The sequence below is a fragment of the Suillus subalutaceus genome (genome assembly GCF_016647625.1).
Source record: "Suillus subalutaceus strain FC151 chromosome Unknown DFJ58scaffold_40, whole genome shotgun sequence".
Lineage (NCBI taxonomy): Eukaryota > Fungi > Basidiomycota > Agaricomycetes > Boletales > Suillaceae > Suillus > Suillus subalutaceus.
Window position 1 is genome coordinate 119,848 of NW_024540289.1, and position 26,026 is coordinate 145,873.

The 26,026-nt window shown below is 45.8% G+C and overlaps 5 protein-coding genes across 5 annotated transcripts; 3 read left to right on the forward strand and 2 right to left on the reverse strand.

Moving 5' to 3' along the window:
- Window positions 1-944: 944 nt before the first annotated feature.
- Window positions 945-1,325, reverse strand: DFJ58DRAFT_840566 (uncharacterized protein; the record flags this gene model as incomplete). The annotated part of the gene is made up of 1 exon (XM_041392623.1): window positions 945-1,325. The coding sequence occupies one exon, from the start codon at window positions 1,323-1,325 to the stop codon at window positions 945-947; it is 381 nt and encodes a 126-aa protein (XP_041244932.1).
- Window positions 1,326-1,777: 452 nt separating this feature from the next.
- Window positions 1,778-5,177, reverse strand: DFJ58DRAFT_878151 (uncharacterized protein; the record flags this gene model as incomplete). Its single annotated transcript, XM_041394488.1, has 13 exons — window positions 1,778-1,928; window positions 2,067-2,225; window positions 2,422-2,451; window positions 2,588-2,682; window positions 2,791-3,035; window positions 3,187-3,375; window positions 3,567-4,019; window positions 4,087-4,105; window positions 4,323-4,376; window positions 4,398-4,493; window positions 4,860-4,907; window positions 4,945-5,000; window positions 5,120-5,177. The coding sequence occupies 13 exons, from the start codon at window positions 5,175-5,177 to the stop codon at window positions 1,778-1,780; spliced, it is 1,653 nt and encodes a 550-aa protein (XP_041244933.1).
- Window positions 5,178-5,367: 190 nt separating this feature from the next.
- Window positions 5,368-7,087, forward strand: DFJ58DRAFT_878153 (uncharacterized protein; the record flags this gene model as incomplete). The annotated part of the gene is made up of 7 exons (XM_041394489.1): window positions 5,368-5,707; window positions 5,761-5,813; window positions 5,864-5,949; window positions 5,986-6,616; window positions 6,670-6,716; window positions 6,738-6,997; window positions 7,035-7,087. The coding sequence occupies 7 exons, from the start codon at window positions 5,368-5,370 to the stop codon at window positions 7,085-7,087; spliced, it is 1,470 nt and encodes a 489-aa protein (XP_041244934.1).
- A 1,425-nt stretch (window positions 7,088-8,512) lies between these two features.
- On the forward strand, window positions 8,513-13,489 carry DFJ58DRAFT_878157 (ubiquitin elongating factor core-domain-containing protein; the record flags this gene model as incomplete). The annotated part of the gene is made up of 23 exons (XM_041394490.1): window positions 8,513-8,665; window positions 8,974-9,252; window positions 9,303-9,572; window positions 9,622-9,738; window positions 9,869-9,958; window positions 10,085-10,286; window positions 10,399-10,502; window positions 10,579-10,695; window positions 10,772-10,846; window positions 10,966-10,972; window positions 11,206-11,366; window positions 11,419-11,463; window positions 11,532-11,573; window positions 11,808-11,851; window positions 11,905-12,022; window positions 12,084-12,204; window positions 12,255-12,303; window positions 12,351-12,425; window positions 12,477-12,807; window positions 12,846-12,967; window positions 12,996-13,120; window positions 13,176-13,331; window positions 13,384-13,489. The coding sequence occupies 23 exons, from the start codon at window positions 8,513-8,515 to the stop codon at window positions 13,485-13,487; spliced, it is 2,907 nt and encodes a 968-aa protein (XP_041244935.1).
- Window positions 13,490-19,255: 5,766 nt separating this feature from the next.
- DFJ58DRAFT_840571 (uncharacterized protein) lies at window positions 19,256-20,131 on the forward strand (the record flags this gene model as incomplete). Its single annotated transcript, XM_041392624.1, has 5 exons — window positions 19,256-19,310; window positions 19,396-19,502; window positions 19,558-19,682; window positions 19,777-19,956; window positions 20,011-20,131. 5 exons carry the CDS (start codon window positions 19,256-19,258, stop codon window positions 20,129-20,131), a joined length of 588 nt encoding a protein of 195 aa, XP_041244936.1.
- Between the last annotated feature and the right edge of the window lie 5,895 nt (window positions 20,132-26,026).

Here is a 26,026-nt window from a genome sequence, read left to right on the forward strand (position 1 = left end):
GGGGGTGGCCTAACCATCCGTCGTGAAGAATGTTGACCTGTGTCCGCTAGAAATTCATGAGTATCATGGCACAGATAAGAAATGTTACGGAGATGCACACCTGAAATAGCATGATCTCATTTAGTGGTATCGTCCATTGCAATATCCAAGACGTCCGAGTCATGAAATGTACTACAAGCTGGGATGCTATCATAATCACAATCGGTGCCGCCTGCAGTATTGATAGGCTCAGGTTGTGTCCAGGATGTCCTAGGTTCACAGGAAGCTATAGGCTTCAAGCAGCGGTCCCGTTGTATGAGTCGGATCGGTCCGAGCTATTGCATGATAGGTTAGAAGGTTAGGCGAGACAGATTATGAGAGCTGTGGGCAATATCATGATATTACGACTTACATTGGCAGGTACTAGTACCAGTTGTGAGCTGCAGGGTCGACTTTTGCAATGCTTCAATCAACTCTCTGGCCCGATCCCGCCTTCTCTGCGTGGCTAATGTGCTTGCCTTCTGGTAATGCTTGCACGTAGTGCGATGCCTGCTAAGTCCCCGAAAATCTGTATCCCTCTTCCAAGAGCAGCGTAATGCACCGCAGGACACCATCGAAAGTATCAAGATAAGGAAAAGAGTCCAATGTGGTCGAAAAAGACGCATTCCGCTTCTACTGAGGTTAGTACAACAGTTACTTGAAAAATACCGTGACCATCGTTGCAGTATATACTATCGCTGGCCCGAGCGTTTGAGCTATATCTGTGCGTCCTCATTAAGCATCACCATATTTGTCGTAGAATGATGTCCATTTTACATTGATGAGGCACATAGATATGATAGCAGTTGACAACGGGACGAGCTGTTTTAAGAGTACGGTGGGTTATTGAGATAAAGTAATGATGAGAAACGAGAAGGGGCAGAATTTCAGATACGGAACACTACGGTCTTCCTGTAGTAGGGTGATCATTGGCACTGGCACCTCGGCTGGTAATCCGGCATTACACAGGTTGCTTTCTGAAATCTTTGTGCCCATGCCTCTTCCTCACCCTTCAGAATGGTCAGGAATTGGGTGTACTGGCGGACTCTGTGCTGGGCTGCAATATAGTTGGCAAACACTGTGTCAGTGGTGCACTTGAGTAACATATCCTGCTCATCATCTTCCACCTCGATTCCATCGAGTGCCACCCTACACAAACCCTGTTCCATCACTACATAACCTGCCTCCTGAAGTCTCTGTGCCCATGCATCTTCATCATGCTTCAGGAGCACCACAAATTGGGTGTATTGGTGGACACAATTCTTTGCCGCCAGGTGGCTTGAATGCACGGTGTCAATGCTGTACATGGTGAAGAGCTTATCCTGCTCATCGTCGTTCGTGTCAATTGTGTCAAGCGACAACTTACACAAACTCAGTATTGACCATAAAGTGAAACAAGGAAAACCCTCGTACTATATATATCCACTTCTCAAGGCTATGACCAGCACATATTATCTTCAAAAGATGATCAGACTGAACGGATAAATTGCTTGAGCTGCCTTCATTAAGAGAGCATTCAAAATTGTAGGGAAGTGGCGATAGCGTTGAAATTGGAGATGACAACATTGCGCGGCGTACTAGCACTCTCGGTTCTAAAGCAGAAGCAGACTATCAGTCATCTATTTTTGAAGACATTTTTTGATCGGAGTATGCAGTGTTTTAAAATGTCTCAAATTCATAGTAGTACTAGTACTACGGTTGTGAATCATAATGAGGCCATCAGTGAGGTCGGGGACATGATCCACACCATTATGACCATCTAGATGGGTAATGGGTAAATCACAGTGAAGTCCAAGAATGAAAGCTGTCTCCTACGCCAAGAAGGTACAGACACCAGATCATCATGACTCGGATAGCTATCAGACTCGGGGCTCTCGGGCTTGACCTCCGACTTGGAGTCATGTGCGCGCCTAGTATCCGGGTAGAGACAGGGCATTTTGGATGCCCCGACCGACATATGGCCGAGTTTTTCAGTCAGAGTCATCTATATCGACTGCATGTTCTTGCTGAGCAATGAAGTATCTCTACTTAGATGATGAATGACTGACTGACCGTGGTCCATTTTCTCAAGAAGGTACTTGCAAACCACATCGATGATCATATAAACACTCTTGCTCTTCTGCTTGAACCCGAGAACCGGTAATGGTGGGGACGGCGCCATCAAATACCAAGGGAGATCGAACAGGATTCCGGACGTCCCAAATCTTCTGTTGGAAGGGAGTCTTAATGTCGGTATCAACATTTTGCTAGTCCAGTGAATGGCACATTCGTTGTGTACAGAATATCGTCTACAGTAGTGGATGAGAACGACGATACGAGCGTCTAGAACAAAATATCTTGCCCATTCTCCGAGAGGAAAAGGTCTATTCAACAGTCAAACACCAAGACCAAAGGAGGACTCACTCTGTGCATGGATGAGACTCTACGAAATTGCTGCGAGAAATCGATACGTGTCCGTTTAGCACCTTAATAAACAGGTGCTCTATGACGCGATCTAACTTGCCGTCCTCGGGCCGTGAATATTTGGGCCATATGTGGGCACAAATAACAGTCCAGCAGTGACAACAACATGTCGATCTGTTGGGAAGCATTGACTAGCAAAACATGGCGTAGCTCCACATAAAGATCCTCATCATTCCGACGAGACATTACCGCAGAGATTGCCTGAGGAAAAGCTTGCAGAATGCGAAATGCATTTTTAGCAAACATGTTATACATTCTCTGCCAACAGTTAGAAACTGTACTATTACGAAAGAAGGAAGGGTTACACACCACAGCGAAGTCGGTGTGCTGGAATAGATAAGATCCAAACGTCTCCATTAGTGTGACCACCACGCCGATGTTCTTTGAAATTCCAGCACTGCCAGTGGTTGCATAGAGGCAAGGACTGTCTCGCACTTTCCTGCACACATTTGCTTGAGAGTGTGTAACCTCTGCAGGAACTTGAAGGTCTTTCGTTTTAAAGTGTCCACAAATGGCCCGAGCACCAGTAGGTGCAAGAGAGAGACCCTCGTTCTCTTGAGAAAGTATTGCACTTGAGAAAGTCGCTTAGTATGGTAGCCTGAGTATCCCAGGCATTCACGGTCATGGTTGTGAAGAGATCTGCGAAGACTCGGAAGACATGTCTTAGATCAAAATGGTGGTGGGCGTACTTAGTAACACACTCACCAATACTCATGCGATGCAGAGATAGTAATGAACTAGCTATCAACTTCCCCACATCTTTCTCATCGGTATCTTTGGCGCCTTGCTTTAAGCTCTCCCCAAATGGTCTGGGTGACATGTAAGTTATTCCCTGCTGGTACCCGTGGATATATTTGGCAATGCCAAATAAGGATGAGCGAATCGCGATTCGAACTTGTGCGTTGCATTTTAAGCTCCGAGAAGACTCCGACTGATCTTGTCACTGAATCTATCCACTGAATTCTCTACAAACAGTCCAACTATACAAGTAGCAAGGTAGTACTATTCCTCAAAATGAATGCAAGAGGTCCACATTTCTGCAAATGTCTTGTCTGACTCGCCAGTTTCAGCCTTCTTGGCCGCACCTTCAAGTTCAGGTTGGGGGCTGGCACCTGCCAGTACTGCGTCAGCTAATGACTCGGACCCGTCTGTCCCACCAGTCACCGATGCAGGTGATGGCGAGGGTATTACCAGTGGATGAGGTGGAGCAGGTGGTGGTGATGGTGGAGGTGGTGGTGATGGAGGAGGAGGTGGTGATGGAGGAGGAGGTGGTGATGGAGGTAGTGGTGGTGGTGGTGGCAGTGGTGATGGTGGTGGTGGTTGAGGTGGCAACACGGATGGAGAGTTCGATAGTACTTGGCGTGATGAAGAGCGGGCAGGTAGCTGCGGAGACAAATCTGAAGGCTGGTAATAATAGAACATTGTGTTGTCCACCGCTACTGCAAACGACTGCCTCACAGTGCGCTGCGCCCTAGCCGCACCTGCCGGTTTGTAGAATTTGAACTCGAGGCCTTTGTCACTGTTATTATTGTTACGTTCTGCCAGTCGTCATGAGTTTGAGTTAATGATGCCTTGTGTCAATCAAATTGAAGGGAGAAAACGTACGTGGGGGCATGTCTGAGTCCTATTCCAAGTAGTAGTACTACTACTAGTATGCCACACGAACGAGGACAGCAGCAAGTAGGTCCGACTGCAATCGTTTGTCCAAGATTGTGGAGGGTATTTAAATCCTACCTGTACCGTGGCAGGAAACTTACATATTATAATGCAGTGTTTGAACCTTGAGGTACTTATGTCACAGAACATTCAAATCAATTTTAATGGGCGTATTCGGAACTTACCACACGATGCTCCCTGGCCTGATGGATGCTGTTCAGTCGAAACTGTATTGACACCTAGTACATACCAAATAGAACCTTGGCTAGAGCCTCGAACAGCGGAAATACAACTCCCTGGTCGATAAATTGAGGAGTACCAGGTTGCGAGACCTCGAGCTCCAATCCTGGGGTTTTCTGATGGATCGAGGGTTGAGAGACTTCAGGTCATCCCTCACTGGGCAATGACCCTGCGAAAATCTGTGAGTATGGGGGTACACCAACCGGGTTGCTACTATGAGTATCACTCCCCCTAATTTTCAACACTCCCTAATCTAACGCATGCACGTGGAACTGCATCGTTATTCGATGTCATATCAATTTGCGAGAGTGTCGAAGACGTTGTGGGAGTTGTAGCAGAAGGTGTGGATGGTGAGGGAAATATAGATCTATATTTTCTTTATTTAAAGAGTGTCTGGCATTCAACGTCATGGCGCTCTTCTTGTGAAGTGTTCTGCTTCGTAGCATCGTTGAGAGACGGTCATGCGAGGATGCGAAACCTACATCTATTCCATTGAAGAAGTATCTGGCATTGAACTTCATTGCACTCGTCTATCAGCAAAGTCAAATGTGAATTATACTGACTTACATTTTTTGTCCTGACAATTCCTGCAGGTGGTGACGCCGAGATAGTAGCATCAGAGACTCGTGAAGAATGAGAGTGAACAAGAGTCTACATGCAGGGCCAGAACACCGTGGTGGACAGCTCATAACTGATGAGAGTAGATTGCAATACATCAGAGCACGCTGGCGGACGAACTTACAAGGAAGAGTGGGGAAGAACAACTTGAAGAATAGACGTTCAGCTTGATGAAGTGACATGCTTGAAACAATTATGTAAATCAAGTAATCAATGAGTATGGCACGTGCCGTTCCTGGTTGATGGATCGATCGCAGCTTATCAATTTGTAATCTTGATTATCTCTTCCAGAGCTTCCACGACCTCACTACAAGTCAGTGCTCGCCACACAAAGTCAAACATTCAGGAATCAGCATCCAGCACCTAACAGTCATGTCTACCCTAGTGGCTCAGCATGACAAAAATTCCTACTGCAGCTCATTTACCCCCAAGCACCCCAAACACCCCTACAGGCACTATGAAACCAGAAACAACTCTGCCTCGCAGATGACATCTCCCAACTACAAAACTTCAAACCTCATAAAACCAGCAACCCCAGGTTTGTCACCAGAAGACAGCACCGAAAAAGGTCTGGAATCTACCAAATCACCTTTTGGGAAAGAGGAGGCACCAGAGAACACACCAGTCGCAGTTCAGTTACATGTCCCTGCTTCCACAGATCCCAGCCCATTGCGTGATGTCTGCCAGCGGTCAATTGATCACTCTTCCTCCAGTATGTTCAATGAGAATTAAGTTTTAATTGACAATATTCTAATCGGGCTGAAGATGTAGTACGGAGGGTATTGAATTATTTATCCAAACCACGCAAGAATTACATGGTATGACCTCTTGTTCGATGCTGTGCTTGTATGCTTACTAAATACCACAGGAATTCCATGGTGTGGGAGCGCGAGAATTCGGATTAATATTGGAGGAAGCGGCCCGAGTATCGACTAAGCCCAGGCACGTCATTAAGTCTTGACTGTATCAGGCAATTCTAAACCTATCCAGGCTGACTTATGATTGCAACACTCGCATTCTCATCATCATGTTGCCTACTGTTCTCCATGAAGCATCGTTCGATGATGTGAAGGATTATGTCGGCGATTCTATCAGGGCTCTTCCATATGATCGCACCACCATCTCTCCGAAGATACATATGAACTGGCCGCTCGACATCCCAGACGGAGTAGTCAATCCTGATATGACTATTTCCATCACTGCTTTGGAGGGCCCAACGGAAGTCGTTCTGATCCCCTTCTTTGGGGAGTGCGCGCTCTCAGAGACTGATAAACACGTGTTTGGAAAGACGGAGAAAGTGATCTTAGCATATCCGGACACCATCTGTGTGGTGGTTGTATTAGTACGCGAAGCTACATTGTACGCCAACCCCGGGAAAGATTACACCGCGTTAAATACTGTGTTAAAAGTCCTACTTGGCAGCACTGACAGTGACCTGCAACCGCTAACTCTCAAAGAGTTCATTAATCTACGCACTACACCACGTTCGTTCGGTGAGCCCACCGTGATCGGCGATCACACTTGGTGCCACCTCTCTTCGGTGGAGTACTTCGTTTGGGTGAAGGGTGATGATGGGCCGATAGATATTCGTTCCAATGACCCTGCGCACATGGTGTACGGTGTAAGTTTTCATCGTTCTCAGTTTTTCAAATCAATCTAACGAATTTGATGCAGACTTTAGTGCCCACGTTAGACATGGACGCCATCACTGAGATGCTCGAGTGAGGGGTGACTAAGATCAGAGATTCTTGTGTCACTTTCCAGAAGCAGCTCATCCCTGACCTCGACTGCACCATTCTCGCAGAAGCCCGTGTCACATCTTTCACTGACTGGTACGGTTCATCGAAACGAATCTTGTCCACCTCGGATATCACTGCCCACAAGCGCTATCTTGCTTGGCACAAGTCGCTTTTCAACAAGACTGAGGACAGTGACGATGCATCTTACGTTGATTCGCAGGAGGAAAGTGAGGAAGAGCAGATGATCAATGAAGGCTCCGAGTGTAAGCATTCGAGCATGTCTGAGCTTCCTTCGTCTAGGTTCAAAATCCCAAAGGCGGCTTAGCGGGGATCATGCGATTGAACGCATCTGAGTCATGTCACGCATTTTGCATCTCGGCTTGAGCGAAGTCACGTTATTCAAATACTCATAGTCGCATTGTAGTAGATATGAATCGTTTATGTTAGCAGCCGCATCTGAGTCTACGTAGTATGCCTCACCCCTGACTGTTTTTTAGACTACTTGCCACAATTCAAATGCTCTCTTTGATTGATTAATAACGCGCAAGGCCGCACAGCGGCAGAGCCCGCTATGGTCGCTTTTAAATTTCGAGCCGTCACAACGAGAAATCGATTGGAAGTGCTACTAGCAATACAGATACAAGTCTCAAACTAGGTCAGCCCAGACGAGTCGCGAGAACAGCGAAAAATAACAAGTATTGTACAGGTAGAACAAGCTGCGAGATGAAAGTGAGTACTATAAATACAGGTGAACTTTAGTGAATGCCCCAAATATCGATAGCGTCACGGTGAAATCGAGTCGCAAGATGAAGGCGAGTGCCACAAATCAAAGTGAACTTTGAAAATCTGAGGCCATTCATGACAAAGTTGACTTTGACGGTTTTCATGATCATTCTGTCGAGCTTGTGTCCAATTTTTATTAGAGGATTTCGACTTTGCTTTTCGTAGCTGACTGGATATGTTTTTTTCAATGTGCAACGTGGTCGTCCCATTTTTGATCCAGGTTCAAATTCAACTCCGTTTGCTTTCAGTAGTTGTTCCAAAGGGCGTCGTTTCATATTATTCAATACAGCTGTCAAAAACGCGATTCAGCCAGAAAGCACCTCTCCTTCGTCTTCACAATGGTTGCCTAACTGTTTTCGGAGCGAATCACATCCTTCGAATGCTTGTGAAGAAGAAGAACAAAGTCCAGTAGCAACATGATGAGAAATGATCTCTCGAAGTTCTTCGATGGACAAATTTGCAGGTACCGAAAGTCCATGGGTGGTCACCAATGCACTCAGAGCTGGTCTTCGTAATCTTTCATACCCATCAAAAAAGTTATCCACAACATGATCATTATCATTTGATAAAGATACGCCCGCTTGGGTAACAATGATGAACCCTGAGTACACTGATGAACTCGCTTGGGTAACACATGATGAACCCGCTTGGGTAGCTAAACATGATTCGGCTTGGGTAACGAACAAAGAAGTGGACAAATCGCCTTAAAACCCCCATTCAGTCATATCAATATGATTCGGAAGAACACGCGTACCTCCAGGCTGAGCATTCCAAGTATGAGCGACAGAAAGCTGCGCTAGATCCGTCTCCGAAGGTCGAAGAAAGCGAGAGCCATCGAACCTTGCATTCACGAACGTGAGCCAATCACGACCAAGTCAACGTTGCACCCATTCAGATAAACGGAGCGAAAGGTCTGCCGAGAATTATACCAACCGTCAACAGTAGGAACACGTGCTAGACCAGGGTCCAGAACTCGACTCCACAGCCACCCCATTATGATTAACAACAGAACGCGGCACATTGCAACTGTGCAGGAAAGGCAAGGACACAGTGGAATCAGAACTTGCACCGTTGACACGGATAAGAGCAGGAACATCGGCAAAGGATCCAAGGACTTCGTGACAGATAAAAGACATAGTAGGCGACAAGTAAGGAAGATCGAAATAATACACAGAAACCACACATGTCGATTAGAAAGAAAGTCACATGACTGTGCGAACAAATCACCATTTTGTAGTGAAATGCATTTTTCACCAAAATTTTTGGTCGATGTTGTTTTTTGGCCCATGGCACTGGCAAAACCCACTACTGCCGTAGCGGGAATAAGCATCGTGCACCATTGGCTTGTTGATCATCTACTACTAATGTCTCATCAGGAGCGAACCCACCGATGGCCTGATCGCATATGGTTATTTCATTTATTTATAGTGAAGATAACTGATCATTCGTGCACCAGATCCGAGCAAAGCGCCTTGCAAAGTTACAGGCAGGACCTACGTCTAGTAATTCCCCAACCCCTTCACCTGCCTCACCTGGGCCTTCAAGTTCAACCCCCGTACTAGCCCGGCAGCTCCCACACCCAAAACAAAAACCTCCTTCTACTCTACCTCAATCAACAACCCTGCCCCCTCAATGTCATGTCCCTTTGAAGAGGAAGTCCACACCTACTCCCACAGTCGATTACCAGACATGGGAGAACGACACAATGTCTACAGTCCTTAAGGTTACACTTAGCGTATGCCCTTCACTTCTTTGCTGTAGTAATTGTATCTAATCGGCGAACAGAAAACAACCGCTGAGGCAAACGAGTATGATCTCGTGTGGCTCAAACATCTTCAGGCTGAGCTTGAGTCTGAGGGTTACCGTACATCTTTTCTACAATCCACTTACAATTTCACTGACATAGCTTTAATAGCTTGTATGACTCTTATGAGCGATATCATGGATCACTCCTCCGAGTCATTACTCGCCTCTCTCCCTCCTCATTCCGTCTTCGAGTACCTTGTAGGCTGCTGGAAGCGTATCAACACTGCCAAATCAACTTTACTCAAGAAGGTACTCTCACTTCTTCTACACCTGGATAAATCATCTCACAAAATCCCAGAACTCTGTCTCTGAAACCCAGCAAGCCACTGCACTCCTCGACAAGCTCAGAGACCTCATCATCAGTTACACAGGTCTTAATCTTTCAGGAGCCAGAAATGTTCCCGCCACCCGCCGAGTGCGTTCTCCTCATATCTAATCAACGTGTCACTGACTCGGAATAGTTACCCTTTCTCTCTTCTGCCTGTTCCAACTTTACTTTCTCTTAAATTTATAGTTGCCCACTATCAACCCTCGGTTCACACGAGCTGCTCACACCCTTGCTCTCCCTTTCTACCCTATCTACGCCTCTGTATGCATCCACAACCACCCCTCAAACCGCACTAGCTCCCACAAAGGTTTAGCTGTTCTTACAGGACCTTGCCGTTCGCTTCACAGACCCAGTACGCGTACTTTACCTTATAACATTCTATCGTAGACCACATACATTCTCTCCTCAAGCCCAAAATTATATCTTCCTCTAGGATGAACTGTTAAACACACTGAGCACCATCATCCACACCCTCGTCGCGCACTCCCTCATCATGCCATCTGAGGGCATCAGCGGAAGCGGCGGGAACTCAGCATGGCATGGCGTCATAGGCGGCATGGAAGCCCTCGTTGGAGTAAAGCCCATCGCAGATATGATCACGAAGAATGCCGCAATGGCTCGGCGAGGGTTTCAGGGTGGAAATGACAGCTGCGAATTTTGAGAGGTTGGTCAGGAGTGGGTGAGTGCTGTGCTGTGATGTGTTCTGGATGATGACGTGTCTGACTTACGTCGTGCACCAACAGCCAGGTATTGTGCAGATATACTTTAGTGACCCGACAAAACACAGTCGTGTGGATGCGGATGTTGAATCATTGAATGCAAGTTTGAGAGGGACATTGAAGAGTTTGCAGGCGAGTGATTTTGGCTCATGCTTCATTGTATTGTTTTGCTCATTTTCGCGTCCTTTTATTCGCACCCGTGGTTCAGTCCTCCCTCTTCCAAACATTTAATACCCTTGTGCGCACGTCTCCCGAGGCGCGTGAGTGGGTATTAGAATACTTTGCAACAGTAGTATGTCTCAACGTAAAATGTGCAGGAATGCAGGTATATTTCTTTTTCCTCCTGCGCAGTGGGATGCTAATAAACACATGCGCAGCTTGAGCCCGACACCGTCGCGTAGGACGGCTTCATGGTCAGTCTACAGAGCGTGCTGCTGAGATTTGCAGAGCCCTTTATGGATGCAAGGTATACAAAGGTTTGTTCGTTTATCCTCTCAATGAGTTCCAGACTCCCTCATGACTTACTACTATCCTTCTATTCCTGTGAAATTATTGTGTGATCAAATGCATGTTGGGTGCTGTTCTGTGAGCACAGATGGACCGTATAGACCCCTATTATTTTTCAGTCTCTACCCGAATTGATCTGAAGGAGGAAACGAGGATCAAGGCGACGAGCGATGAAGCTGCACAATAGGTCGAGGAGAGCAAGTCAAAGGGTGGGTGTTCCCTTACCTTAACACATGTTTCCTTATTGATGCGTATCCTCCACCAAAAAAATTTCGACACGTAATGCAACTATGTGCTCGTACACATTTCGCACTTAAATCTCATTCAGCTGCAACGCCCAACTTCATCTCCGACATTTTCTATCTCTGCAATGCGCTGGGACACTATGGATACATATGCACGATTCAGGTGTACGAGGACTTGGGGAAGACTCTTGGTGATTACCAGAGGCGTCATGATATGATTACTGGGGATGGGTCGTGGATGGGGGTGCATTTTTCTTTTCTTTGATGATCACTTCCTTCCCTTCTAGTATCTGTAGACACCTCAACAAGCGCATGTACAAGCTGCTATTGACAACGCTAAGGTTCGCATTTTCTCATGCATCACCCCATGGCTTGAGTATAACAATATCCCACACGAAATAAAAAACAGAACGAAATGTCAAAGATCCAGTCCCAACAACTTGCGTACCACGTTTAACTGCTCAACCCTGAACTTGTGTTCTGGTATATAGGGTTCACAAACTTTGCATCGACTTGGTTGATCCGGAGCGTTGATCCGCAGGGGACGCATCCAATTCATGTTGTTGAGTGCGTTTCTCAGCTTTGAGTGAGAGGTTTTGTTTGGCGTGGTGGCTGATGGGCGCCATTCTTCGGCAGGCTGCCCCTTCCGAAGGACGTTCCGATGACGTTCTGAGTCCTTCCGGAGTTTATTATTGAGGATGTGGTAGAGTTCTTTTTATTTGTTGTGCGGTATGTTTTTCGTCGCTTTTGTGAAATGCACATGGGAGCTGATGGGCTTGAAGGCACTCGCCAGAGAGTCTCAACTTGTCTGGGAAGGACGAGCTTGTGATCTTTGCGCTGACGTTTCTTACTTCAACGTGGTACATCAAGAACCCGTTCTTGAAAGCTAATATCCATGAGGTGCGTTTCCCCTTTTCGCTTGCTACCACGAAAATTCGCTGACGTTGGGACTATAAGACAGGCGGTATTTTACAGTGTGTTGCCATATGGAAACAATAGACACGGTATTTGGGGACACATGCTCAACACACACCCCGTCACGCTCAAGAACTTGATACCGGCGTTGACTCATTTCTATATCGGTATGTCTTGTCGTCAAAAGCTGGATGAGCGTTGCTCATGATGTTTTCAGAGGTCGAGCAAATGGGTGCTAGTTCGCAGTTTTATGACAAATTCACTGCGTGTGATTTTTCAATGAATAGATAGAGTCTGAGGACATTGATGCGAGGAGGAATATTGCTTACATTTTGAAAGCGGTTTGGGATAATCCTGTTCACAGAGATGCTTTGAATAAGGAAGCTCAGTATGTTATTTTCCCTCATAATATTCACACAAGACCAATTTTATCCTCCAGGAATGTGGACAAGTTCATCCGGTTCATCAACCTCATGATCAACGATGTCACCTATCTCATGGATGAGTCTCTTAGCGAGCTCACACAGATTCACAACATACAGGCCGAGATGCATGACCAAACTGCTTGGAATGATCGCCCTCAGCAGTACCGACATGAATGCGAAGGTACGCTCCGTGGCCTCGAACGGCACGCATCTGGGTATATCACGCTGGGTAGGTCTACCGTCAGTCTTTTGAAAGATTTCACAGCAGAAACCAAGGGGCCATTCATGATGCCCAAAATCATGGACAAGCTCGCGGCTATGCTGGATTACAACCTTGATGCGCTCGTTGGGCCCAAGTGCGGCGAAGGGTACAAGACCCAGAGAAATACAAGTTCAATCCCCGTCAGCTCCTGAGCGATATTCTGCAAGTGTACATCAACCTTAGCGATCAGGAGGAGTTTGTGAGAGCTGTTGCAAATGACGGGAGGAGTTATAGGAAGGAATTGTTTGAGGCAGGCGAGGGAGACTGCTAGACGAGTGCCATTGAAGACTGAGGCTGAGATTGGGGTTGTGAGGTCTTTTGTGTCCAAGGTGGAGGAGATGAAAACTACAATTGAGGCAGAGGAAGATTTGGGTGAGGTACCGGAGGAGTTTTTGGGTTGGTTCTTTTCTTGTGCCTCGTCATGGAAAAAGGCTTATGGTGAATTCATCAGACCCTCTCATGGCCATGATCATGCGTGATCCAATTCCAATCACACTTCCATCTTCTCGTGCCATTGTGGATCGCTTGACTATCAAGTCTCATCTGCTCTCTGACTCCAAAGATCCTTTCAACTGGGTGCCGATGTTGATAGAGGATGTTATCTCCAGTACATTGTTTTTTTGTGATGCATGTTTACCATGTTTAATGTTATGTGGTAGATGTGGAACTTAAAGCACAAATCGATGTGTTCATAACGGAGAGAAGGAACAAGCGGTTGACGATAGAGGAAGGGATTGTGAAGATGGATGTTTCGACAGATTGATCATATCAATGCTTTATCGCTAATTTTGTATCAAGTTGAACTGAATGTGAAGTCTTTTTCAGACGAGTACTTCTCCTACCACACTAACGTGCGTTGCAGACACGAGTGGAAGATGACATCTACGTATGTAGACTATGCATAACATTGGAGTTGAGCCAAGAATATGGCCTCCGAAATCAGTAGAATATGCTAACCATGGTTGAACCTTTGAGCAGTCACCAGCAACTGGTGCAGAGTGTATTAGGGGCATACTTCTCACGTGCCAGAAGTTGTTCCTCTTCCGGCAACTCTGATTCCTTTGTCTTCTGCTCCGAGTCAGATGTCGTCGTTGCACATATCACATATTCCGTCTTGGTTTGAAGTCCTGCGTTTGCACTGGGAAGAACGAACAAAACTGTTTGCGCAATCGACTTCCCATTGTGCCCAATCCAACAAACTCTTGTCCAGCTTCTTCTTCTCATCTCTTGTCCAGTCCTTCAAGTTCTCCTTCAAATTGCGATTTGCGTCCCATGGGACATTCTGCAGATCTAGAATAGCTACCTGTGGCTTTTTGCATTTTCAGAACGCTTCATGGCTGGGAAAGGTTTGTATGGGAAGAGATCCACATGACCAAGAGTCATGCTGACATTCATGTTCATCGGGTGAGTATATTTCTGCTGTCCAACTGCTATCTTTGAGATTGACTTTGTGCTTCACAGAAAGTGCCGAGACAGCATAAATGGAGGCTTCACGTAACTAAACAGGTATGTGTTTGGAGTTGTCAGGAAGAAAATTAGGTTTCTTACTGGTTGTGCCCAGGTTATTGACTCGAGCTCGGGAATGCTGTCATATATTCCCCATGTCTTTCTGTCGAAGTTGATGACACCAAGGACCCAGTGGGAAGGGCAACCACCGCATAGGGGTATCATCCACTGTTGCCAGTTGTAGTACATCATCGAGGGGAAGGCCTACACACTGAGCAACATTTTGAGCTACTGCTATGCGAGACTGGCTCTTGGCGATGCTAAGCTTGGCCTTACGTCACTGCAGTTGGCTTTAATGATACTTGTGGCCTGGTCAATAGTAAGCTCGATGTAAGTTGCATGACTTCTTTTGCTCCATGGTGCTTATTCTTCTCAGAAATGTGAAGCATTTTCAAGAGAGTCACGATTACCTGAGGAGGACTGCGTAACGTTCAAATCTGGTACACCCACGAAATTGAGCATCCTTCTAATCCGAACTTGGAGTTCTTTGAGCATTATCTGCCTCTTTCAAGCTTATCCGAATTCCTTGTGTGTTAGCGAGGTATATTTCCACTTCTGCGGTGACTGGGCTCTCAAGCATTAGTATGTCATTTGGCATCCCTGTTTTCTGCTGACACCCCTTACTATCAACACCTCTGGCCAGGGATGGCATGTCCACTGCGTGCCATGAAGCTCACCTCGATCTTGATTGGTAAGTGTTCGTCAATTTCTCCTCGACAGGCTACTTACCGAACATGCAAATCTAGTCGTTGAATTGACTTGACCTCCCTCTTCAGCCAAGGCTGTGGACTTCGTGATGTCTGAGCGGTTACTGGAGCTGCGAGTGGAGACTTATATTTCACCTAGCGAATCCCAATGTATGTCCCCACTTCCAAAATGTTCGCATGGTTAATGCCTTTTGTAGCTATGATAAACTGATCTTTGCATGCAGCGCAGCTTCCAGTGTCAAACAAAGGGCCTAATGTTGATTGTCGGCGGCCATATTTCTTCTAGTTATATCTTCCACCCATCCTCGGCTCGCCACTTGTGGAACGTGCTTTCCCCTCTTGATGTCATCAAATAAGTGGGCTCATGACACCCTGCGCCGCTAATGACGCAGCGTGCGAGGCAGGACAGACAGTTGCCAAGGTATCAAACGTGGAGCGAAAATGGAAACAGCGGCGCAGTGCGCTGCATACGACTCGGACATTGTTGGGTAGGTCATGGCTGGTACAAGACTACTCCTACTAATCAATACTCTGTGCAGGGCCTGATTTGCACATCCATCACGCGCGAATATCACCACAACAGTTGCAACATATAAATTTTCACAAGGCATTTGATCGGTAAGTCGTAGTCGCTAGCTTCTTCTACCAAATACCACCCTAAACTGGTCGTCCGAGCCTCCCCAGTGACCTAGTGCCACTACTAGTGGTAGTAGTAGTACGTTATGGCGCCATATTTCAAGGGGTGATATGCAAGCGACAGTTGGACACACCCCGCCACATCCTCATTAGGGATTGCCCTATATGTCTTGATGTTTAGCGAGGACGGTACAAATAGGTTTCTTGTTTGTGTCTTTTCTTTAGTTCTCTCTATGTTGCTCTTTATTTTATTGTTTGCCGCTCACTATTTTTCTCCCTTCACTTCACCGCGCCTTGACACTCATCACTTCTGTCATGTCTAGTATGCCAGAGCCTCAAGGCCATAGTAATTCACATGGTGTCGCACTTCCAGATCAGTCTGGGGCAGTCCCTACCTCCACCGAGGCAAGAGCCAAGCGTCGCATTGCTGCGTTGGAAGAGGAACTCAACATGATGAAGCAGGAACGAGGAACGAAGCAAAGGTTCGTCGTGCTCACACATCATTTCACCCACTATGCCTCTTGCTTATTGATCGTCAAAGGAAAACAACCTACTTCATTGCTCAAGGTAGGGGCAATTTGCCGGATGATTGTTCTATACACCAGCCTAGAAGACTTGATCGCTGAAAACGATCGCAGGTACGAGGAGCAGACAGAGCCCAGCACCCCAGAGTAGGTCGTTACTGTTTTCACCATAACACAATTAATAGTATCATTCAGACAAGATCGCTTGCAGCGTGGCTACATCGCACTCGCACAGATCCTGCCATGGCTGCATGAAAAGCTTACAGTATTTGACATGGATGACGCCGAAGACATGCTGAAAAGGTGCATGCTCTCAACTTTAAGGCTTTTGCACGAATACTGATAGTCTTATAGCTCAAAAAGGTGCAGATGCGGCCCACAGTGACGACACATCTACTCTCAAGGATCTTGTCGCTACCTGGGTCAATCAAGATTTTCGACCTTCTTAGGCCTGATGAGAAGCAGTCACGCTGTCTTAATAACCGAGGGTCTTATATAAATACGTGTAAGAATGTAATGACACCACAATTACACTGGATAAGACTTCTTGCCAGTCCTCGATTAACACGGTCTACGACTTTTCTTCTTTCGTGGTAGATAACGTGTGAGTTCTTGGGAGGCTTGCTAAACCAATCAGTCAGATTAACTTAGCCGGAGCTTTATTATCTCTGATTGAAACTATGGGATTGTCTAGGATATACCGTCTAGACACTTGAACTGGTTTCCTGAATATACGGTTAACTGTTGAGAAGCTGGTCTCAAATGTGACTACGTGGACCAAAGCTCGTGTTGGTCAATATACAAATACCTGGTGAGAACGCTGGTCTCACAAATAACAACAATGACAAATAAAAAAAAAACAATGACAAATAACAACAATGACCAAAGCTCGTGTTGGTCAGTATACAAATACCTGGTGAGAACGCTGGTCTCACAAATAACAACGGTGACCAAAGCTCGTGTTGGTCAGTAAACACTACGTGGTGAGAACACTGGTCTCACAAAACTGGGTTTCTATCACAAGAAACTTATGTAATCTCAAGGGAAACACTTTCCCTGCACTTGCCTGGACAGTTCTTACAAAGGAAATGGGCTTTGTAAGCAGCAATTTGTTCAGACTGAAGCTTCTTAGGTGAGAGTTCAATTTGCTCAAGAGGGAGGTCTTGAATGCAACAAGTGGGAGATCTATTTTTGGGGGGGAGAATGGGCTCTCCTTATATACATTTTGTGTGGGAATATTATGTAAGTAAATATGTAAGTAAAAAGGTGATGTAATGACTTCAGAATGTGAGAAGAATATTCCAAAAACTGGAGCAGAATGTTCTAGCAGGTGCAAAAGAACATTCCAGAATATTCATGGTGGGATAATGACATCATTCTGAGTCACTATGAGTCACTATGAGTCATTATGAGTCATTGGAATGTTCTAGCAAATTCCATGGAACATGACATCATTATGACATCACTATGATATCATATCTTTCAACCAAAATACCTGCAGGAGTGTAGGTGAAGTCCTATGACATCATTATGACATCATACCCTGTAGGTACAATTTTATGAAGCATCTGATTAGTCAGAGCATCCTAATAGAAAAGTAAAGTAAAGAAACACTAGAGAAAACAACTCAGAAATAATGGAACAATAATAGTACACAATAATCATGGCATGGACATGACTACTAGGTATCCCCCTAAAAGACAAAGTCTGTTAGCTTAGTCCTCAGACTAGTCAACCCATACCTTGGTATCAAACCTTGGTCCAATAGTTTCAGTTTTCCCTCAGTGATTCATGAATCCACCATGTTTTGAAGAAAAGTCATATGTGAGATGGGAATCACATAATGACCTAGTTGATATGAGAAGCAAAATGAAGGTTAATGTATTGCCTTTCATTTGGCTTATTCACTTTGGCTAGAGAAACCCATAGAGAAAAGTTCAAAGCCTAACAAAAACCTATCTAAAAAGCCCGCGTATTGTGTACTATTATTTGTTCCATTATTTCTGAGTTGTTTTCTCTAGTGTTTCTTTACTTTACTTTTCTATTAGGATGCTCTGACTAATCAGATGCTTCATAAAATTGTACCTACAGGGTATGATGTCATAATGATGTCATAGGACTTCACCTACACTCCTGCAGGTATTTTGGTTGAAAGATATGATATCATGTTCCATGGAATTTGCTAGAACATTCCAATTGACTCATAATGACTCATAGTGACTCATAGTGACTCAGAATGATGTCATTATCCCACCATGAATATTCTGGAATGTTCTTTGGGGGCACCTGCTAGAACATTCTGCTCAGTTTTTGGAATATTCTTCTCACATTCTGAAGTCATTACTACACCTTGTTTACTTACATATTTACTTACATATACTTCCCACCAAAATGTATATAATGAGAGCCCATTCTCTCCCCCCAAAACAATAGATCTCCCACTTGTTTCATTCAAGACCTCCCTCTTGAGCAAATTGAACTCTCACCTAAGAAGCTTCAGTCTGAACAAATTGCTTGCTTACAAGCCCATTTCCTTTGTAAGAACTGTCCCAGGCAAGTGCAGGGAAAGTGTTCCCTTGAGATTACGTAAGTTTCTTGTGATAGAACCCAGTTTTGTGAGACCAGTGTTCTCACCACGTAGTGTTTACTGACTCAACACGAGCTTTGTCACCGTTGTTATTTGTGAGACCAGCGTTCTCACCAGGTATTTGTATACTGACCAACACGAGCTTTGGTCATTGTTGTTATTTGTCATTGTTTTTTTTTTATTTGTCATTGTTGTTATTTGTGAGACCAGCGTTCTCACCAGGTATTTGTATATTGACCAACACGAGCTTTGGTCCACGTAGTCACATTTGAGACCAGCTTCTCAACAGTTAACCGTATATTCAGGAAACCAGTTCAAGTGTCTAGACGGTATATCCTAGACAATCCCATAGTTTCAATCAGAGATAATAAAGCTCCGGCTAAGTTAATCTGACTGATTGGTTTAGCAAGCCTCCCAAGAACTCACACGTTATCTACCACGAAAGAAGAAAAGTCGTAGACCGTGTTAATCGAGGACTGGCAAGAAGTCTTATCCAGTGTAATTGTGGTGTCATTACATTCTTACACGTATTTATATAAGACCCTCGGTTATTAAGACAGCGGCTTCGCACATGACATTTGTGGGAAGTTACTCTGCCCAGTGGAGTGGGACTGGGACAATGACCGGTGAGTATCAACCTTTGTCCAGCAACATGACGCTGACTTGGACGGTTGTCCAGCGTGAAGGCTGGCATTCGTGACCAAACTTCAGAATATATCGTGTCCAAAAATTCTTGGCCACGGTTCTTGTATGAGAACTACTCGACCAACCCTAGCAACCTCGAGCATGGCCTTTTCAAATCCAAGATCCTAGTTCAGGTTAGTAGCCTGTGTTGTAGTCATAAACATTCACTCAGAGTTGTTATGTTGCCAGGCTTTCAAAGCCACATTCACGTCCCCATCTTCCGCAAGAGAAGCTGATGGTGATGGCGATGGAGCTGACATCCTCGAAAACAACAGGCACGCCCGGCAGGCATTAAGTCAGGTCAAGGTTAAAATGTGCGTTGCCTCAATCATTAACATGAGAAAAGTCACACCTCACACTATCACTTACATTGTCTGTCAAGTGAGTATAGTGATTACCCCATTGTAGGTATCTGATATATAAACTTTGGCAGGTTTGCTTCGCCCTATCCGGCGTCACATCCTGGCGCACCATGGACGGTGATTTCGACTACAAGATGTTTTGGAATGCCATTGTCGACTTTTTCGAAAACGTCCCTGGCCCTGTCGCACAACATAGAGTAACCCAACTTCTGGAGTGGTGGACCAGGTAATGCATAATGATTTATGCCTTGTGTATCATATGTCTAACTCTACCATTTAGGAAGATTTTCGGAAGAAACCATCATGAGGACCTGACACCAGATGTAGTGTCTCAGATGTCTGTCACCGCATTAGCAGACCAGAGAAGGGCGCTGGAGGACGCTGATTATGAGTCGCAATAAGATTATCTTTGGCATTTGATCGTGTATTTACACTGATTTGTTCAATATAACTGTAATGTCGCAATGATTCACTGATGTGTGTATTGGAAATCTTTTTGGACCAGGATGCATTTCGGTGATGATCGCGCATACTAGTCGGTATGCCATTTAGTGCGAATTTCAGTGTGCCTTCCGATCCTGCCAACACGCAGGGACGCTTTGAATGCAAACACTGTATTCATGACTGCGGCAACCGATGATAAGTTCCCTGTGTGTGACATCAACTGCGGACAGTTGTCCAATTACAATGCCCCTGGTATATGAAGTTACCTGCAGTCCTCCCGACTGAAGAGTACTAGTTGAAAGTTCCAACATGAGAGGCGAATTGGGTAGGTAACGAAACCCTGACAGAGACCGGTACATCAAGATATAAGTGAGCAGATAGCAAATTCAACCAACAAAATCACTGTTCTGGAAAATAATCTGTTTAGTGGTGAAAATTTGCAACTCTTTGAGGATGCCACGATCTGAGTGAAGGCTCGTGATGTCTCGCTGAATAAATTACTAAACATATCTCACTATCTCCTTACAACTCCATCAATCAGTTATTCAGGCTCCAAGCAGCAAATTACTATTCTGCACCCCATTTGTTGTATCTAGAGCGTCAGCGGCACAAAGCCATAATTTTTGTCGTCAGTATTTGTCTTTGCCGAGGCTGATCCAAATAAGCCAACTTGCTCCTTTAAGGCAATTCCAGAACAGTGCGCCTCTGTGTTGAAGTAAGTATTAGCGGCAAGGTAGCGCATTGAATATGTTTTCCAAACAAAGTACCAAAATATCTGAGGTATGCATTAATGGTGTCTCGTTCGTGCAATTTGCTCTGTTACTGTTTCTTGAATGAATCACCAATGCTGATGACTAGACTACATATATTCAATTGCTGTATTTTCTTAGACGATTGTCCTATGGACTGGCGTGTATTTTGGTGTGCCAACAGCTACCACAGCTCCTTTGCCCACCAAACGCATCTGTCATGTTAGAGTTTGCGGATTACTTTTTCGCTGAACGACATCTGAATTTCATAATCTTTAGTAGAGGATTGAGCGGTATTGCAATAGTGGGTCTCAAAGTTAAAATATCAAAGCAACAAAAAAAAAAAATAGATCTAAAACATGACGGCTTCAAGCCGTATTGAAGCTCCGCCATAATTGATAAGATAACAAATACAAAGTACAATCGCGGGGTAATCGATAACAATGAACAATGCCTCATACCTCAGCTTGCGAACACATCCTACAAGCACTACGTACCAACCAAATAGACTTACAATTTGCTCGATACCTGGAACTAGCCAAGACCACAATCGAAGGACTTGATGAGTGGGATAGTAGTAGTAGTTCAAGTTCATCATCCAAGTCTCCAGACTCGGATGATACTCGTAGCATGATGGATGTGTCATCCATATCGTCCACCTCCTCCGTCACCGAGTCGCTTTTTTCGATGTCGGCGTCCTCTGCGACCGAGATACTAACGATGTCGCGTAGTTTCACTGAATTCAGTGACACGATCGAAGCCTTGCACGACGAAGTCGAGAAGAGTCGCGTCCTCTTCGCACGTCCAAAATCGAGCCGTGCACCACAGCTCCATCTGCTGGAGGAGTGGGCGCTGGATCATCCCGAGAAATTTCACCGTAAACTTCGCGTAGATCCCCCTGTCTTCGAGCACCTTGTTAATTTAATCATTGCCCACCCAGTGTTCCACAACAACTCCAATAACCCACAGTTGCCTATCCCGGTGCAGCTGGCAGTGTTCCTAAATAGTGCGGGTCATTACGGAAATGCGGCGACAACGGAAGACATAGCAGAATGGGCAGGCATCTCGACAGGGACAGTTTATAACTGTCACCAACGTGTAATGATCGCGCTTCTTCAGCATCATGACACCGTAATACATTTCGACCCACTCTATGAGGACGATCAGATCGAGAGGGAGAGGGCAAAGACGTGGGTCGAAGAACAAACATGCCCAGAGTGGAGGGGCGGTTTTCTCTGTGTCGACGGCACACCATTTAACTTATTTCAAAAGCCCGGATGGCACGGAGAGGGCTTTTACGATCGCAAATCGAACTACTCACTATCAGCTCAGGTATGCCATGAACTATAATGAAAAAAAAACAAACTCACATGTTCAAAAGGTCGTAATCATGCCACACAACCTGCGCATTGTCGACTATGTCATTGGAGTTCCTGGGAGTGTGCACGACTCTAACGCATTTTCGAAGGCCCGGGTTGCGCGCAATCCCCAAAATTTTTTGAGCGGGAATGAGTGGATTTGGGCAGACACAGCGTATGGCTCTCGTCCATGGTGTGTCGTGCCCTTTAAGCGGCCGGCAGCTGGCGGGTTGACCCGTAATCAAAAAACATTCAACTATCATTTGTCAAAGGTAAGACAAACCGTTGTCACACACCAATCAACTCACAACGTTTCCAGGTCCGTGTTCGCTCTGAACACGGTTACGGTTCACTGAAGGGACGCTTCCAGTCCCTTCGTGAACTGCGGATCCAAATACAGACGCAGCGAGATCTTGACGAGGCAAATATGTGGACGCGGTGCTGTTTGATCCTTCATAACATGATCATTGAAATCGAAGAAAAACTTACTGCTGATGATTCATTTGGGCACTTTGCCCGTGAAGCAAGACAATGGGGTAGATGCGAAGATAGCAGGGAGGAAGAAGGTGGTGAAGATGGCAAAGACAACGAAGACGGTGCCGGAGATGAGAGCTTCATCGGTTCAGAAGGGCAGATTTTTCGGGACACACTGATGGGTCAGCTATTGCGCAGATCTGAATGAGCGATGCAAGGAAAGCGAGGGGGGCTCAATTCAAACACTTGGATACATGATTAGCTACAATGAAAAAATGGGCCTAGAAATGCAGTATGAATTTGTGAGAACGAATGAAAAACACCAAATGATTTGACGTGGGATGCATGACTGTTAGTTACCCTGACGAGACATCTCCTTCTCCAAAGCCAAGCGCTCTAACTTCACTTGCTCTAGCTTTATCTCCAATTCAAGTTGCTTCGTCCGTTCATCTGCCATAGCACGCTCGTGATTCTGAGTTGCGGTAGTACTGCGGAATATGTGTTCACGCTCCTCTTGGTGTTGACGGCCCTTGAGCTTCATACCAGCCATCTTGGACTCTAACTTGAAGCGCTTGTGTTCAGCCTTGGCGATAGATGACTCCTGGATGTGCTTAGCAAGGGACCCTGATGCCTCGTTTAGCTTTGCACTAATTTCGGATACTGCATCACGTGGCCGCTTGCGAGAGACAGATCTGCTAGATGTAGTCGAGGAAAGATCAGAATCCTGATCAGATGATGTGTGGCCAAGATGACGAGCGCCACCGGTTTTGCGTGAATGCATGGTCAGGGATTTCATCATCCGGCTTGTGCTTGCATCAGAGTCATCAGACGAGGGATCTATCTGCATGTCTTGAGAGACGGCGACCTTGGTCTTGCCTGAGGAAATGGTGGATGGTAAGGGAAATTTTCGCTGGCCGTCATCAGGTTCTGGAGAATTGAGAGAAATAGTAGGGCCTCGCTGCACTGTACAATTCGTGTTGATGGAGGATATGAATGGGCGTTGGTAGGTAGACACTGGTGGTTGAAGACCTGGGGGAGGCTGCATAACGAGTGAGGAGTTGGACGATGATGCCTGAGGCTCGGGCTGAGTGAGCCGTGGTGACGATGGATCGGTTGGATCATCCCAGTCAGGCCAGTCCCGATCTTCGCCATTGTGAGATGTGGAGGGGACATCATTATCGTCCATACGAACATCGTCATCCTCGCCCTGATTCATCCCTTCCTCGACATTGGCACAGTCTTCATCGACACCCACACGGTCTTCATCAACATCCGCACGGTCTTCATCAACATCTGCACAGTCTTCATCCATATCAGCACGGTCTTCATCCACATCCACATGGTCTTCATCATCCATCGGCAGAGCGATCTCTTTGCCCTTGCCTGTCCCAAAGAGACTTGCGGCCTCGGCCGCAAAATCCTGGCCTGGATCAGCCGTCGAAAATGAGGTGTTGTACGCGGGATTGGTTCTCCACCACCCATGGAGATCGACCCACCATGGGAATGGCACCAAGAGCCGGTCTAGAACACCTTTAGAGTGTATGCTGGCATCAGAAAGGAAAGTACAAACCAAGTATGCTCTTCATCTTCTCATCTCCGTTGATAGCCTCAAAAGACAGACCAGCACCAGTCTGGCCGAGTTGCATGTTGATTTCGTTATACTTTTTGCGTAGCCTAGTAAAGTAGCTAGTTAGTGGCCAGATCGGTACTGATATTTGTTGTGGTCATAACCAGGACTCACGATGTAAACCGACTTTGAATGGGCTTCGTAAAGGCAAGGGGATGCACTCTAAAGTATTCCCTAACCTTCGGATCTTCATCATGTTGGAAAATGGTTGTCGCAAGTTGCTGCAGGTATGCATTCTTCTGTGTCGTCATTTGTTGGCGTGTGCGCCCTTCCTCTTTTGCATCCTTCGTAGAATCTGAGAAGATTTTGAGTCGAGCCTCCTGGTTGACTTTGCACCATTCAATAAGGCGAGCGGTGCGTGGACTATTTTTCTTGTCCCAGTGTATGGTAGGTGGTTTGGATCGCTCTCCTGCTCCTGCGCTGATTGGCGGGCTAGCACTTGGAGGAGTAGAAGATTCGGTGACCAACCCATGACTACCACGCTTCGCCGGACGACCTCGAGATCCACGTCCACGACCACTAACAACCCCAGCCATGATGATTACAACGACGACGACGGCGACGATGGCGACGACGGCAACGGCAACGATTATGTTCCCGAGTATGCACTGGCACTGGCTCTGTCGGAGTCTGAAGGTGCCGAAATTTTCAAGTGATGCCGAAGTTTTTTATTTGTTTGTGAGTTTTGTATTTCACTTTGAGACCCATTAATATCTTGTTTGATGTGGCAGTCTGGCAATATTTGGTTCAATCCCGCAGTCTAGACTACCTGCTTACAAAGATTCACTCACACCCCAATTTTGAAAATTCGACGCTACAAGCAACATTAGGCACAACTCCAAGTGTTATGCATTGCCCGCACTTTTCCTTGCAGTGCCCGAAGCACATCGCCGACACGATACTTTGATGATGTGTCTGATGTGACGTCGACGCAGGACTCCAATTGAAGCACACGATGGACATCTCAGTCAGCCTAGGCAAGTGTTTGCCAAGTAGGAATGAAGTACGCTATGCTATACCAAGCCAGCATATTGTGAAAATCGAACCTCACGCTTTGTGTTAAACAACTAAAAATCAACAGAACAAATTTCCAACGAGTATGAAATGTTGCAGCTTCCACACCAGGCGCATTATTTCACCGATTAGTGCGTGATGGAATGACCTAACACCCATACTCGGTAGTAACTGTTGGGTTTATCTTGACACTTATGGACTTGCATTTCACTTCGTTGGCTTGGGCTACATTGTGCCTTTCTATGGCAATCGAAGTGGAAGACAGTACATCGAACCTAGGACAACCTGATTAACCACTTTGCTCAGTCATCGTTCCTTCGTAAGGTCAAACATTTCTGTGTAACCCCCCCCCCTCCACATTTACGGAGATTGTAGTGATTATTACCAATACATAGTTAACTATGATATTCGAATTTGTTCATCAGTTCACTGATGTAGGATGTCAATCTTCCGTATCCCCCAGCCAGTCCAAACCATGATCAATACATGCCAGATCCAGACTTCAATGGCTTACCCGGAGATCTTGACATGGTGCCTATTGAAGGTCGTGATAATGACGAGCTGCATAGAGAGCCTTTGGAAGGTGGGTGTTTATCATTTTGATGGTAAATATGGCAGCGTGATATTCTA